The 16659-nt window shown below is 37.9% G+C and overlaps 1 protein-coding gene across 8 annotated transcripts in view; it reads left to right on the top strand.

Moving 5' to 3' along the window:
* The window catches only part of INO80D (INO80 complex subunit D), a 62045-nt gene that overhangs the window by 31940 nt on the left and 13446 nt on the right, over positions 1–16659 (top strand). For all 8 annotated transcript variants that reach the window (XM_045198506.2, XM_053918988.2, XM_053918991.2 and 5 more), the window contains 3 exons: positions 9241–9465; positions 11589–11698; positions 13398–13531. In XM_045198506.2, coding sequence (XP_045054441.1) covers positions 9241–9465; positions 11589–11698; positions 13398–13531 — 469 coding nt within the window. The remainder of the gene's footprint in view (positions 1–9240; positions 9466–11588; positions 11699–13397; positions 13532–16659) is intronic.

Here is a 16659-nt window from a genome sequence, read left to right as displayed (position 1 = left end):
ATTTCTTTTGTCATTTTAGACTGTGACCATCCTTATTCTTCTTCGTCTTTGTGGCATTTTATTTTCTTGGCCACTTTTGCTAGGCTTAGGGAACTGATTCACTCATTGCTTCCTCTTTGACTTACCATGATACTCTGCTTTCCTGGTTCTTCTTTTCCTTCAGAATATTTTTCTCCTGTTTATAGCAGTTATCCTTACTTCTTGCCTAGCTGTCACTTTATTCTTTTCCCCTTCATTCTTCTCTCTTCATTTATTTATTTATTCACTTAACATATTCTTGCTGAACACTTATGCTCCAGGCGTGGAGCACTCTATCTTCTTTTCCTTGGCTAACACTGAGATTGAATTTGTTTATGCATAAAATCCTAGGTGGACAGTTTTTCTTCCAGTACTTAAGATGTTGCTTGCATGTCTTGCATTGTTTCCAATGAGAAGGCAGCAGTTATTTGTATCATTGTCATTCACATCTTTGATCCAACGAACTTTTTGTTTTGTTTGTTTTTTCCTTCTCTGACTTTTAAGATTTTTGGCTTTATCAACTGTTTAAAACAGTTTGATATAGTTAGTTTTTTGTTTTTTGTTTTTTTGATGTTTCTTGTGCTTGGAATTCAGTGAGCTTTCTATAGCTATAGGTTTATGTCTCATCAAATTAGGAAAACTTTAGGCCAAATTTTCTTCAATTTTTCTTCTTTCCCCTTCTATTTGAGAAACTCTAGTTACATATATTTTAGGCTGCTTGAAATTATCCCATAACTTACACGTGTCCTGTTCATTTTTTGTTAGTCTATTTTTTCCTCTCTATTTCACTTGGGAAAGTTTCTATTACTGTCTTCAGGTTCATTAATCTTTTATTTGTAGCACTTAATCAGCCGTTAATCCCATCCAGTGTATTTTTTTGTATTAGACATGTGTTTTTCATCTCTAGAAGATTGTTTGCCTCTCCTTTATGTGATCTTGATTTACTCTACCTTCTTGAATATATGGGATATACTTTTAATAATTTTTAAAAAGATTTTATTTATTTTTAGAGAGAGGGGAACGGAGAGGGAAGGGGAGAGAGAAACATCAATGTGTAGCTGCCTCCCGTGCACCTCCCACTGGGGGCCTGGGCTGCAACCCAGGCATGTGACCTGACTGGGAGTCAAACCAGCGGCCCTTTGGTTTGCAGGTTGGCACTCAATCCACTGAGCCACACCAGCCAGGGCTACTTTTAATAATTTTTTTGATGTCTGGTTTACTAATTCTATTATCTGTATCATTTCTGCATCCTTATGGGTTCTATTTTCCTGTTCTTTGTATCCCTGATAAGTTTTTTTCCTTTTATTGAATTTAAGTGGTGACACTTCATAACAAAATTATACTGGTTTCAGGTACACAATTCTGCCACACATCATCTGTACATTGTATTATGTGTTCACTACATCCATCACCTAAATTTATCCCGCCTGTACCCTCCACTTCTCCTTACACTCCTCCCTCTGGTAATCACAACATTGTTGTTCCTGTCCATGAGTTTTCTCTCTTTTTTTCTTTATTGCTCAATCCTGCCATCCCCTCCACCTGGCTCCACCCCCACTCCCAGCTGTCAGCCTGCTCTCTATGAGTCTGTCTCTATTTTGCTGTTAGTTCATTTTGTTAATTACATTCTACATATGAGTGAAGTCATATGGTACTTGTCTTTCTCTGACTGGCTTATTTCACTTAGCATAATGTTCTCCAGGTCCATCCAGGCTACTGCAAAGGGTAAAATTTCCTTCTTTTTTCTTCTTTTATCCACTCATCTACTGAGTGGCACTTGGGCTGCTTCTAAGTCTTGGCTATTGTAAATAACACTGTAATGAACATAGGGGTGCATTTATTCTTTTGAATTAGTATTTTGGGTTTAAATTCCCAGCAGTGGAATCACTGGGTAATAAGGCAATCCCATTTTTAATTTTTTTTAAAGATTTCATTTATTTATTTTTAAAGAGAGGGAGAGAGATATGACGTGTGAGAGATATATCTACTGGTTGCCTCTCACACGCCCCCAACTAGGGACCTGGCCTGCAACCCAGGCATGTGTCCTGACCAGGAATTGAACCAGCAGCCTTTTGATTCACAGGCCAGCACTCAATCCACTGAGCCACACCAGCCAGGGCTCATTTTTAATTTCTTGAAGTAACTCCATATACTGCTTTCCACAGTGACTGCACCAATCTGTATTCTGACAGGTGTGAGGTGATACCTCATTGTAATTTTAATTTGTATTTTTCTGACGATTGGTGGTGTTGAGCATTTTTCATATGTCTATTGCCCATCCATATGTCCTGTTTGAAAGGTAGCAATTCAGATCCTTTGCCCATTATTAATTGGATTGTTTGTTTGTGTGTGTGTGTTTTGTAAGTTTCTTGTAAATTTGGGATATTAATCCCTTATCAGATGTATCAGTGAATATGTTCTCCCATTCAGTGGGTTGTATTTTCATTTTGTTGATGGTTTCCCTTGCTTTGCAAAAACTTTTTATTTTAATGTAGTTCCATTTTTTTTTTCTTTTATTTTCCTTACTGAGGCAATATATCAGAAAACATACTGCTGTGAGAAATGTTTGAGATTTTATATCCTGTGTTTTCTTCTAGAATTTTTATGGTTTCAAGTCTAGTATTTAAGTCTTTAATCCATCTTGATTATTCTTGTGTATGGCATAAAAAGATGGTCTAGTTTCTTGAAGTTTTTCCATCATTAATTTTTTTTTCACATAGGTTTTCAATTATTTGCTCTTTTCCTTCTCCTTCCGGCACCCTCATGATGCAAATGTTGGTTTACTTGAAGTTGTTCAGGAACCTCCTTAAACTATCCTCATTTTTTTGGGATTATTTTTTCTTTCAGCTGTTCTGATTTGGTGTTTTTTGCTTCTTTATATTCCAAATCGCTGATTTATTGTTGGCTTCATCTACTCTACTGTTGATTTCCTGCAAATTACTCATTTCAGTTAGTGTGTCCTTCTTTCTGGCTGGTTCTTTTTTATGATTTTCATTTTTTAAATGCTGTTGGAGTTCTCAGTGAGTTCATTGAGCATCTTTTTTTTTTTTTTTTTTTTTTTTTTTTTAAGATTTTTAGAGAGGGGGAAGGGGAGGAGAAAGAAAGGGAGAGAAACATCAATATGTGAGAAACATTGATCGGTTGCCTCTTGCTTGCGCCTAGCCAGGCACCTGGCCCGCAACCCAGGCATGTACCCTAACAGGGAATCAAACTGGTGACCTTTTGGTTTACAGGCCAGTGCTCAGTCCACTGAGCCAGCATTCATTGAGCATCCTTATAACAAGTTTTTTTTATTTTTTTAAGGAGAATACACCACTGGAAATGCAGCCACAGCACTTAATTTATTATTTAGTCATTCATTCATTCTCTTTTTTAGAGAGAGGGGAAGGGAAGGAGAGAGAGGGAGAGAAACATTGATGTGAGAGAGAAACATTGATCAGTTGCCTCCCACACATACCCTGAATAGGGCAATTTTGCCACCTAAGCAAGTAACCTGACTGGGAATCAAACCCACGACCTTTGGTGTATGGGACAACACTCCAGACAATTGAGCGACACTGGCCAGGGCATACCCAGGGTTTTGAACTCTGCGTGTATTAGATTGCTTGTCTCCATTTTGTTAAGTTCTTTCTCGGGAGTTTTGTTCTGTTCTTTCATTTGAGACATCTTTCTTTGTCTCCTCATTTTGGCAGCTTCCCTGTGTTTGTTTCTGTGTGTTAGGTAGAGCTGATACATCTCCTGGGTTTGGTAGAATGGCCTGATGTTGTTGGTGTGCTGTAGGGTCCAGTGGCATAGCCTCCCTGTTCACCCGAGCTGAGCACTCCAGTTGCATCTCCCCTTCTCTCATGTGGACTGTGTACACCCTCCTGTTGTAGTCAAGCCTTGGTTGCTATTGTCACATCAATGGTAGAGATTTATTCCTAGGCTGATTGGCTGCATGGACTGGCTTTAGCTACCAGGTGGATCAGCAGGGCTCTGGTGCCCACTGAGTTCACTCCTTGAGTGTGTTGCTTATGGGGGTGGTTGGGTAATGCTTTCATGTGGTCAGAACCTGTCTACCTTGTGTGCTGGCTCTGGGGCCTCCTGGGAAATGCAGGCCAAGGACAGCTGCCACTTGTGTGCTGTCCAGGGCTACTGTAACAGAGATACAAGGTGATCTGCAGATGGCTGCTACTTGTGCTGGGCCTGCAGGTGCCGGGACAGGCTAAGCTGTGAACCATGGCCAGCTACTTCTAGTGCCAGTGCCATGCTGGACCACATAGTAAGAAGTATGAGGCTAGATGCTGCTTGTTTGAAAGATTTTAGTAAAGTCTAAAGTATGAGCCATTAGTATGGAAAAGCCACTGTAACTTAGGTGGGCCCAAAAGTTGGATGGGGTGAGATCTCAGGGAATCACCATAGAAGGCAGAGGGTGGGGGTGCATGAACAGTGATAGCTAGGTTGATGGAGACTCAGATGTGGCATCCACCTGCTGGTCTGGGAGGAGGGTGATCAGAAAAGGAACAACGGCCTCCGCCAGCAGTTTTGTCTGGTAGAATGCTGCCCCACTCTCATCTCTTGCCCTAATGCCAGACAACTTCCGTATTTTGCCGAGTATAATGCGCACCCATGTTTCTGAGTGCTTTATACATGGGATCATTATACCCATGTTGTGTAACCATTATGTTCATGTATAATGCTCATCCTTAGTTTTCTCTCAAAAATTTGGGCCAAAAGGGCACATATATACGGCAATACAGGGTAAATTCCTGCCTATGTGTCCCTTGTGCCTTTCAAGCTGCTGCCCCAGTGCTGGAGCTCAGAGGGAGTGAATCCAAATACATTTGTGCGTGGACCTTTTAAGAGGAACTGTCTGGGACATCAGCAGCCCTCCGTCTCACTCAGCCACAATCACTGCTGGGTTTTACAGCCAGAGGTTATAGGGACTTCTCTTCCTGGCACTGGAACCCTGGCTGGGCTGGGGAACCTTATGTGGGGTTGGGACCCCTCACTCCTGAAAGGGGGACCTCTACAGCCAACATATCCTTCCCGATTCTTATCTGCCACATGTGGGTGGAACCAGTTTGCAGTGTCTTCGTCCCTTTTGCCAGTCTTAATGTGGCTTTTTATACCTTTAGTTGTAGTACTTCCATTCAGCTAGACTTCAGGTGGTTCTGAATGATAATTGTTTGGTAGTTTAGTTGTAATTTTGATATAGTCAGTTTACTCAGATTTTTACTCTCTAGTGAGACCCAAAGCTTGTGTGTCTCTAGAAAAGTGTCCATTTCCTCATTATTTAATTTAATTGGCATATTTTTTGGTAATAGTACCTTATAAAAAATTTTAAGATAGATTGTAATGTTCTTTCTTCATTTCTAATTTTGGTAACTTGAGTCTTCTCTTTCTTTTTGGTTAATTGAGCTTTAAGGCTTGTTAATTTTGTTGATCATTTCAAAGAACCAACTTCTGGTTTCATTGATTTTTCTCTTATACTTTTCCTGTTTTTTTATTTATTTCTCTTCTAGTCTTTTATTTTATTTCTTCTGCTTGTTTTGTGTTTAGTTTTCTCTTTCTCTCATTTCTTAATATGGAATGTTAATTTGTGGATATGGTATCTTCCTTTTTAAAAATACAGGTGATTACAACTATAAATTTCTAAGCTTCATTGTGAGATAATGGAAAATATGTATTGGCCTCTGTCCCCAGCTCCTCAAACCCTTATCATTTTCTAAGTGATAAGAGCACTGGGAGCATCTTTTGTTCCTATGAGGTGACTCCAGGTAGGCTCCTGGGTGGCTTCTAAATGGGTGCCAGTCACTAGAAAGACCAAGCCCTTATTAGGGGCTACGAATTTTTAGCTGAACCTTATCCCCCCAGAGACAGGAGAGGGGCTGGAAATGGAGTTAACACTAGATCACACCTGCCTGAGGAAGCTTCTATAAAATCTCAGTAGTGTGGCACTCACAGAGCTTTTGGGTAGGTGAATTGATGGGGGTTCTGGGAGACTGGCATGCCCAAACAGGGCGTGGCAGCTCCCTAAGTTTGTATCTGTCATTTTTTTCCTTCCTGTCATGGAAAGTGGCGTACCGCCTCCTGTGCATGGTAACTTTGATTTCGTAGGTCCTGGGCTCATTTTAGAATCTTGGGTTGAGGTACTTCATCTCCTCGGGATAAGGTTCTGTCAAGGCAGCCCATTATCCTCTTTAGTTCCCTGCTTCCTACTTCCGCTTCAGTTCTGATTTTTAAGAAAAATATTTATTTGTTTGCCTGATTTTCTTTTTATACTCGTCTGAGGACATGCCTGTCGATTTTAGAGAGAGGGAGAGAAACGGCAATGTGAGAGATTGGTTGCCTCCTGTACGCTCTCTGACCGGAGATGGAACCTCAGCTTAGGCATGTGCCCTGAATAAGAATCGAACCTGCAACCGTTCAGTTTATGGGAAGGCGCTCCAACCAAATAAGTCATGGGCCATGGCTGTTTGTTTGTTTTTTGACCAAGGAGTTTGGGAAGAGATTTCCTCTACTTTTAAGACCAAAAATGCATCCATAAGTATATCTTAACCTGTATGTAGTTGCTTTGGGTTCTTTAGAGTGTCAAAGTAGCCGCATTGCCATTAGCCTTTTATTGTTTTTTGTTTCAACTGTTATCTGTATGTGAATAACTCGAAAATCTTTTTCTCATGTCTGACCTTTCTTTTGAGTTGGAACGGCCTATCAGATATTTATCATCAACTATTTTGCCATACACTAAATTTAGCGTAATTCTTTTCTTCAATATGCGTGCCTCTTTCTGACTCCCATATTTTTATCAGAGGTGTTACCTTTTTGCCCTTGTTGTTTTAAAAAGGTGAAGTAAAGTGAAATTTATTTGGGGAATTTCGTGTCATGCCTTAAGATTGTGGACAAGCCCAAAGTCTCAGGAAATTGGGTTTGGAATTTACGGCTCTATATTTGGAGTTATTACTAGCATTTTAATAATGGTAATACCTGTACTTACATTGTGATTTTACATATGTCATGTTTTTTCATTTTCTTAACCTCAGGAATAGGCAAGCCACTAGCTGTATCTCTCATTTCATAGAAGGAAGGAAACTAACACACCTTAAGAATACAGTAGGTTCCAGGCCTGTCGCTGCTGGTAACTGGCCTTTCTCTTCCCAGCTTGCTACCCCTCCTTAGCAAAACCAGGTCTGTAATGTTAACGTCATGGCATCTTCGAAGTGGGAAGCTTCTAGGAGATTTTCTAGTTTAGGATCGCACCAGGGATGGTCTGTGGGCCTGTGCTGGTCTCCGAACTGCCTGTTACTGGTCCACGACAAGATAACTATAAAAATTATGAATAAGCTTTGAAAACTTTTGTGATGGTATAGTATCCAGGTGCATCTTTTCATAGTTAACTTGAGAACCACTGGTCTAGGCCATTCCTCTATTCAGTAATAGAGTCTTTTCAAATAAAGATTTTGGCAAGTGATTACCCACCCTAACTTTACTTCCCTTAAGACTTACTGTTTCTCCTGTTTCTTTTTTCTATCAGTAGCACTTACATTCTCCTAGTTGTGCAGATTCAAAGTCACTGAGTTTGCCTTACCTTCTACACACACACACCCCGCCTCCTTAGCCAAACTGAGCTACATAGTGCTTGCTGCCCCCACCCCGTCCGTCTCAGTGTCTTAGCTTACGCTGATTCATCGCTGTGAGCTACCCTTTGTGTCTTTTCTTCACATTCTACCCTTTCTTCACAACTTCGGTTCTGTCTTCCATCCAGCAGCCTTTCTAGTGAACTTCAGTAGCACTTGATCTGTGTCTCTCTTATGTTATTTATTGGTGTCTACTTTGTGTTTAAGATATTTATAACACTAATGGCTGTGCTAGAGCTCCCAAATAAAGACCTGCTGTGGGATTTGGGGGAACAATTCAGAATACAGGTTCCTGGGCCCCATCCCATGGGGACTCTTGTTTATATATGAGGTAAGTCTTGGGAATCTGACATTTTAAAGAGCTCCCAGACTTTTTGAATTTGAGTCGGATGTTTGAATCATTGGTCTGACTGCCCCACTGTTTTAGTTACTGGGTCTGTCTTGAATTGTTTAACGTTTGGGATGCATTTGTGTTGCCTAAGGTACATTGCAAACTCCTTGAAATGTTTTGTTTCTCCTCTATAATATTTAGCATAATAGACAGACAGTAACTGTTGAATGTTGCATATATGAAAAGATTGAAGTAAAACCTTCGATTGGTATATCTGCAGAGAATGTATACCGAGGAGAACATGTTTCTTAGGACATACACGAAACAGAGGTTGACAGACAGCCTGTTAGTCAACTATTCTGAAGGAGAAAGGAGGCATGCCACTTAAGAGAAACCAAGCCATGATTTATAGACGATTAGTAAGATAATGTTTATAGTGTCACATGGGTGCTATTTATTTATGTTACAGTAGAAGAGAAAGAAGGTAAAATAACTCCATCGGTTTTCAAGTCTAGTGTGCATTATTCCCAACGGTAAACAGTAAGATAATACAAAAGGGACCTTTCTAACCTCACTGCCAGTGGGCTCCCTAACTGACCCCGCGCTCTTTCTCGCTGAGCCTGCATGTGCCCTCCGCACCGTATTCTGCGCAGCACCCCTGCAGGGGCCACCAGTCAGCTGACAGCATAGTGACAGGAGAAACCGTGCTATATGAAGTGTTGTTTAGGAGGTATCTCCTGTACTTAAAAAAATACTGAATGATTGTGATCCCTACCATCAAACTTTTGTGTTTAGAAAGAAAAAGGTAAAAGCAAGTACATATAAAATGGCAGCTCTTCGATAATGCACTGTTAGAATTCACTGCTCTATTTCTGGTATGGCCTATCTTTTATGAAATTATGCTGAGTGTTTCCTCATAATTGCCATGGCATTTACTCAGACTTCTTAGTAAGGTGTAAAAAATAACATATTCTTCCCAAGAATTCCTAATTATTTAAAATTTAGAAGACACTGATGCATTGTGGAATTATGACATGCTAAGAAGGTTAAGCTTCTTAAAGCATCGGGTTGCCTCTCCCTCCTTGCCTTTTTGTTGAAATACTGTACTTATTTTCACCACTACTGGAATTCTTTTCCTCTAATTTTGTTGAAGATGTGCTCACATGCCGCAAGTTTTAACCCTCTGCATCCAGCCACCTTCCTCCCCGTGCTTCCCCTTTCTAAAATGAGCCTAACGGGTAATCAGTTTCTCTCTTCTCTCTTTGCACCTTCCAGGTCAGATGATGATGATACGGAGAGTAGGAGCTCCAGGGTGACCCAACTTTGCACTTACTTTCAGCAGAAATACAAGCACCTCTGCCGCCTGGAGCGGGCAGAATCTCATCAAAAGAAATGCCGACACACGTTTAGGAAAGCCTTGCTGCAGGCAGCCAGTAGAGAACCAGAGTGTACTGGACAGTTACTACAAGAACTGCAGAGAGCAGCGTGCAGCCGGACCAGGTCAGAGCCGTACGCAGCCCCTGTTTCTAAGGAACCTGTCTTGTCTGTTTTCTGTACTTTTTGAGAGGGTAGCTGAGGCACAGTGGGTGGTAGACATTTAGGTCTGAAATATTTATGCATTCTATTTTGACTTTGTCGCTCAGATAAACTTGATTAAAATGTATTCAGTAAAGAATTTGAGAATGTTACCCATCTTTAAAAAATACATAATGCCTAGAAATTTTGCGTTATTTAAAAGTAATATTTATAGTTTTTTTTTTACTATAAAAGCAGCATTTTTACTTCCTTAAAGCTTTTTTTAAAATGTATTTTCTGTTAATATCTACATTATCCCATATTGTCAGTTCAAAATGTTTTATAACATTGGATCTCTTTGTGGGGGGAATCCCTCTGTTTATAGTACAGATACTTGGCTTATGAAAATTTTGAAAAATATAGAAAAAAGAAGGGAAAAATCTCCATAAATAGTATCACCATTCATAAATCAGAGAGAATATTATGAACATTTTGATTCTATTCTAGTCTTTTTCTTTGTGTGTGTGTGCGTGTGTGTGAAATCTGCAGCGAGCCATGTGCTTACGTTAAAGCAAAATTGAAATCATGCACTATTTTTTTGTTTTCTGCTCTTTTCCATTTAACACTGAATTACAATCTTTTTTCATTATTCTAAAACATGACTTAATAGTTTTATAATATGAATGTCTTTATACTTTTTCATTTTTATACTTGTCATTAAAGAAAATTGATCTGTACTGTTTTAAGAGTTATGTGTCTAGCTTTTTTCCCTTAAAAAATATATTATTGCCATTCCCCTGTGTTCTTAAAGATTGTTTTAAAAACATGATTTATAATGTTTGCATTGTACTTTATTGAATGAAAATCCATATATTGGAAATGTAGAGTTAGTTATCTCATATTTCAATGAAGAAATTATGGTATGGAAATTATGGTTTGGTATGGAAATTGGGTATGTTACCACTTTAGAAGTTTTTCTAGATGGTGAAAACTTAAATCATAATTAATTAGATTATGTACCTTTTGAAAGTACTAGCTCAATTGAATTAAACATTTCTAAAACATCTTATTTAACTAGGGAAATAATTTTCAAAATTTAGAATGCTTAGTTCTGTATTGAGTTTATTATTCCACACTTCTTACTTATTTTCAGATGAACTTGAATATATAGTATATAACATTTTAGGAATTTGTACATCTAAGTATTAGCAGTGGTTATCTCTAGATAGTGGGATTATTAATGTTAAGAAAATTTGTAGTCTATAAATTTTAATTTTTCTGTAGAGATCATGAGTTACTTGAGGGGGAAAAAGGCTTAAAACAGAAAACTGAAAAATAATCTTTGCATTGTAGCTATTGATTATATTTCTTACATACCTATATATTTTTTGTACTTTCATTTTATTTTGTGAATTTTGGTTTTCATTATATTTGCTGTAAAAAAGTAACCTATTTTTCAGTTGCTTATCTCAAAACATACTATGCCTTTAAGAGTTTTCTGCTTGTTGTCGTGTTTAGAGCTGTTTGAAACTATGCATGTGAATCTGATACGCCTGCATAAGGACCGCTTCTGCCGCATTCCCCCTTACTCACAGAGCTCCCAGTCCTCTGTAGGGGAGGCAGTGTCCTGGAGCATCCTGTAGGTCTTTGCTTATTTATTCAGAGACCTACCTTTCTCAGAGAAACTAGGTCCTCCTATTATCTATGCTCTGTATTTAAGTGTTTTAAATGTGTTATCTTTCCTTATCTCTTATCTCTACATACTGGTGAGGAAGTTGAGACTTAAGCAATGCTAAGTAACTTGCCAGGGTCACATATCTAGTCTCCCATTCCTCTTCACTTTTCTCTTTTTCCTTGTGATATAAAAGGAATCAGATTATCCCTTTAATTTTTTAAAAAGTCATAGTTGGCACTGATTGTAATATAATTATTTTTTTGACAGCAGTTTGGGAAAACTGTGGAACTGGTCATTATAACCCGTATTTAAATTTTATTTAATGAATATAGAGAGGTAACATGTTGGTGTTATGTTGCAGTAATTTAGTGTTGAAAAGTCCCCCTGGATTCTTTAAGCATTTTAAAAAAATTAATATTTTTTCTTTTCTTAGCATAAGCCAGACCAAGCTGAGGGAGGCGGAGCCAGCAGCGTGCAGTGGAACGGCGAAGGGTGAACCGTGCGCTAACAGAGCCCTTCCATTCACCAGACATTGTTTCCAACGTATCCTGTGAACCGAACTGAGTGCGAGTTTGAAAGTCCTGACTCATTCAGGGCCGTGTATTTCATTCTTAAGCCAAGTGAATGACTTTAATTTTTATATGACTTCTAATTTCTATAATGCCCCCTGCATAATCTTTTCTGCTTATGTCATTGCATTCTTTATTCAAGAATCACTTCACAGTAAGCAAAATTGATAGCAACTATTAGGTTCTTCCAGGGCTGTTACTTAATTCAATTTTGTAACAGAATTTCAGTCTTTCCAATGGTCCTAGATAGTTTGTAAGAAGCAACTATAACGCTGTATATTCAATGGAAAAATCAAATCATATTATTCAATAACTTTTTCATCTTCTAAGGAAGTTATGTAGCTTTACAGTGTGCCTTTTGCTGTGGGAATAATTTGCTCTTTGTATTATGTACAGTGCTGATTTGAAATGAATAAAAGATAAACATTACTGACTAGGGAAGAAGACACCTTCAGACAGAAAATATAATACTTGAGGAAAACTTATATTAAGGGCTTCGGGCTCATTATGAAATTTACTACTCTCGCTTTTATTAAACATTTAAAATTGAGTAGCACTTAAAACATTTATATAGTAACAATTACTTACTGTGCTATCTGTTTGACTTTTGCCCTCCTTTCCATTCTTGGAGTTATATTTTCACAACTTTTTCAGTAGAGTTTCTATGCCGTAATGGCTTTATGAAGAGTCAGAACGACAAAAACATGAAAGGAAAAATAGGAAGATACTTCCTTAATAGATACAAAGTGAATTTTGGGGAGGTGTAGTTAATGGCTAAAAGTATGGATGCTTAAAGTGTTGAGGATGTAAAGCTGATGTTCTAATTTTAATAGTACAGTTTTGATTTAAAAGATTTTTGTTAAGTTTGAGTTTGGTGTTGGAAATGCACCATGAAAAATCCAAATTTGGGTCGATTAGTTTTTTCGAATTATATCTTTATATTTTTATTCCTTTTTATGCCAAGTAATTAGTTGTAATCTTTATTCTTTTTATTTTTTTCAACTACAGTTTACATTAAATACTACTTTGTATTAGTTTCAGGTTTTCTTCTTTTTTTTTTAGTCCTCGCCCAAGGATACATTTATTGATTTTAGACAGGGGGTAGGGAGTGGGGAGAGAGAGAAAAACGTCAGTGGGAGAGAGAAATATTAGTAGGTTGCCACCCCTGTGCATGTCTCCAGTGGGGACTAAACTTGCAACCCAGGTATGTGCCTTGTCTGGGAATCCAACCCTCAGCCTTGCAGTGCATGCAATGATGCTTCAACCAGCCGAGCCACACCAGCCAGGGCTGTTTTTATTCTTGATGAGTATCATATGCAGAAGTTTCCCTTAAAAGAAAGTTTCTTTTTTAAAAAAATTATATTGGAACTTGTAAGAGTTAGTGTGTTAAGAAGGAAATAACCCTGCTTCTACAAATAACAGAAGTCAGAATGACTTTAAAGGAGACCTGTGTTTAGGTGCACAGTAGCAAAACGGACTCCAGTAAATAATGACGATAAATCTGTCATCATTTTCCCTTATCAGTAGCTGGGTCGGTTCTTTAGCTTTTATAGATAATAACATTTATACTTACTAAACACAAGTAAGCAAAGAAAAAAACTTTACGTATTTAAAAATCAAATAATTAGAGTTTCAGTGTGTTGTATTCTTAACTTAAAAAAAAAAAACCCCAGATATCCTCTTGAACCGCTCTCAGCAGCTCTTCTCAAGTTGCACGGCCAAGTTTGCAGATGGACAGCAGTGCTCTGTGCCTGTTTTTGACATCACGCACCAGACACCTCTGTGTGAAGAACATGCCAAAAAAATGGTAAGTTCAGATTTCCTGTAGCAGAGGTTCAGACTTTGGATAGCTGTCTATCGTCGGGATTATTTTGTGACTTAGTACAAACTATGTATGTATATAAATCACTAAAACAAGTTTTATGAAACAGTACTTTTAGTACCTAATATTTTCTGGTTTGTTCTATTTTACTAAAAATAAAATGTTGGTCATGACCCATTGAATCAATTTCATGCCCTTGTTTCTATGCTGTAATGGCTTTATGAAGAGTCGTAATGACAAAAACATGAAAGGAAAAATAGGAAGATACTTCCTTAATAGATACAAAGTGAATTTTGGGGAGATGTGGTTAATGGCTAAAAGTATGGATGCTTAAAATGTTGATGATGTAAAGCTGAAGTTCTAATTTTAATAGTACAGTTTTATTTAAAAGATTTTTGTTAAGTTTGAGTTTGGTGTTGGAAATGCACCATGAAAAATCCAAATTTGGGTCGATTAGTTTTTTCGAATTATATCGGATTATATTTCGAATTATATTTTGTTGTTTATAAACAACAAAAACTTTTTTGGTAGTTAAATATGGTTATTTTGTTTATTATCTATCCTATTCTATACCTCTCTTCTTGTTACATTTTCTTAGTCATAGCAGATTTCCCAAACTCCTTTTTGCCTTATTTCTCTAGGTATTTGTTGTATTATATACAGTTCTGGGAATGCCTTGGATATTTGATAGAGTTTTGGCCAAAAGCCAAACTTCTCTGTAATTCTGCTGAACTTAATCATTGCTTTTGCTAATGTTAGTATCATAAGCCCTAATTAATTCAGAATAATTTAGTGGGGAGACAGGTCTGAATTAGTAAATTATCTGATTTATGTAATCACTTAAAATAAATGGCATTTTTATTGTTTTCACCCATCAGGCACTCAATGAGTTCCTCTGCTATTTGCAAAGTGTTGTGCAAGGTGTATGTACTAAAAAGCTAAGTAAGGTGCTTCTTGCCCACTGTAAACCTGTTACAGTTTTCAAGGTGCATCAGGGTAACTGAAGGGCCAGGTAGTGATCTTAATATCTAAGGTTCTGATTCCTGGTGTTGCCACTAGCTAAAAGTTTAACAAGGACTCGTAATACATTCTTTCTGGACCTCAGTTTCCATGTGTTTAGTTCACTGGCTCCTTCTCTACCAAGGACCTTTTCTTTTTAGTTTTCTTTATGGGCTGTATATTTTGAAATTTTGTATACTAAATTACATACACAAATGCTCAATAATTATTTTCCCAGTTTAATTTAAAAACATTTAAAATGTAGACATTTTTGTTAGCTCCCTCAGGCTTTATCATGATTAACAAATGATTCCTAGGTTCTTGAACCACTTTCATGGGTCTTCACCGATGCCCCTTGGTAACATGGGCACTACAGCTTTCAAACCTTGGAGATAACCGATCCCGGCTGTGTGTTTTGATTTTTAAGTTAGGCTTTTTGGCATGCTCCTAATAAGACTTAGGAAAATATTGTCAAATAAGGAGCCTTCTTCAGGATGTGCTTTATTGACTTACTAAGGTGAGCATTTGTTGAATTCACATAATAACAAAAATTATTATGTGAATTCTTTTAAAGAAATTGTAAGTGGCTAATTGTTTTTCCCAGCTGATTAAATATTCCTGCTAAGGCAAATTCCAGTAGGCAAACATAAGGCTGAATTAGTATATTAAAATTAGTTGTAAAATAATATACATTTTATATACTATATATAAAATATTAGAGTTTTAAAAGGTATTTACAAAGTTTTGAAAATGGTGTTTTCTCTGAATGCAGTTACAAAATCTGGCACTAGTTTGAGCTGTTTTTTGGTTATAAATTGCATAGGTATACAACACTTGTACCCTGTCTTTCCCCCCCTGTGAGAGACTTACACTAACTAGGTGGCCAAAACTGTAAATCTCTTGACTCTACTTTCAAATTCTATGTCTTGAGTCCAAACACACTTTATCAACTTTACTGCTACCATCGTAACCTTAGCTACCATCATCTTCATCTGGATTGTTATAATAGTTCTCCTGATTGGTCTCCCTTCTTCTTGCTTTGCCCACCCCGTCCCTGCCCCACATCCGGGTATATTGTTCACATAGCAGCAGCCGCAGAGAGTTGTGTGTGCATTCCACTTTCTTTGAATTTATGTACATTAAAATTCATTCTTTCTGATGTACAGTTCTGAGTTTTGACAGTATACAGTCATATAACCACCTCCATAATCGAGATACAGAACAATTCCATCATCCCTCAAAATTCTTGTTCTACCCCTTCGTAGTCACACCTTTTCTCTGTCTCCACTGATCAATTTCTGTTCCTATAATTTTACATTTTCCAGAAGGTCTTATAAATGGAATTACAAATTATGTAGCCTTTAGAGCAGAATATATGCCTGACCACTTTAGTCCCCTGATCAAAACCTTCCAGTGGCTTTCCATCACATGGAGAATCATATCCAAAATTCCTACCATGCGCTGTGAGCCACCGGCTCTTACAACCTGTCTGGCTTCACGTCCTCAGTTCCAGCACATTGGCTTCTTGCTGTTTCTTGAGCACTCTGAGTATGTTCCCACGCCAGGGGCTTTGCATGTGTTTTTTCCTTTCCTAGAATGCTCTGCCAGATTTATACATGTGTCACTTACTCACTTAATTCAGGTTTCTGATCAGATGTCACTTCATCAAAGAAGTTGTTCACCTCCCCTCTATCCTGTCATGTTTTATTCTCTTACTCTACCTTGTTTTTTTCTAACATTTAAAAAATCTACCTAATATTACATTATTTATTAATTAGTCTGTTTATTGTCTGTATCTCTCTATTAGAACGTCATAAAGTCAGGAGCATTTCTTAGTCATGGCTGTATCCCCAGTGCTTAGAACAAAGATGCTCATTTAGTAGATGCTGGATAAATCAATGGTTTGGCACATAGCTGGGAGGGGTCAAGCTTTAGACGGAACGAGACTTGGTCACTAGGTAGGACAGCACTGGCAGAAGAGACTTACGCTGCAGGAAGTCCAGGCTGGCAGACAGAACATGTATGAGACCATACAAGAGATGGTAAGTCAGTGCATTATTGTCCTGGCATATAAGTAGAACAAGGTAGAGAGAAGTTGGGTGTGAATAGTGTTT

The sequence above is a fragment of the Desmodus rotundus genome, chromosome 2, assembly GCF_022682495.2.
Source record: "Desmodus rotundus isolate HL8 chromosome 2, HLdesRot8A.1, whole genome shotgun sequence".
NCBI classification, from domain to species: Eukaryota; Metazoa; Chordata; class Mammalia; order Chiroptera; family Phyllostomidae; genus Desmodus; species Desmodus rotundus.
This window is presented reverse-complemented; position numbering and strand designations above follow the sequence as displayed.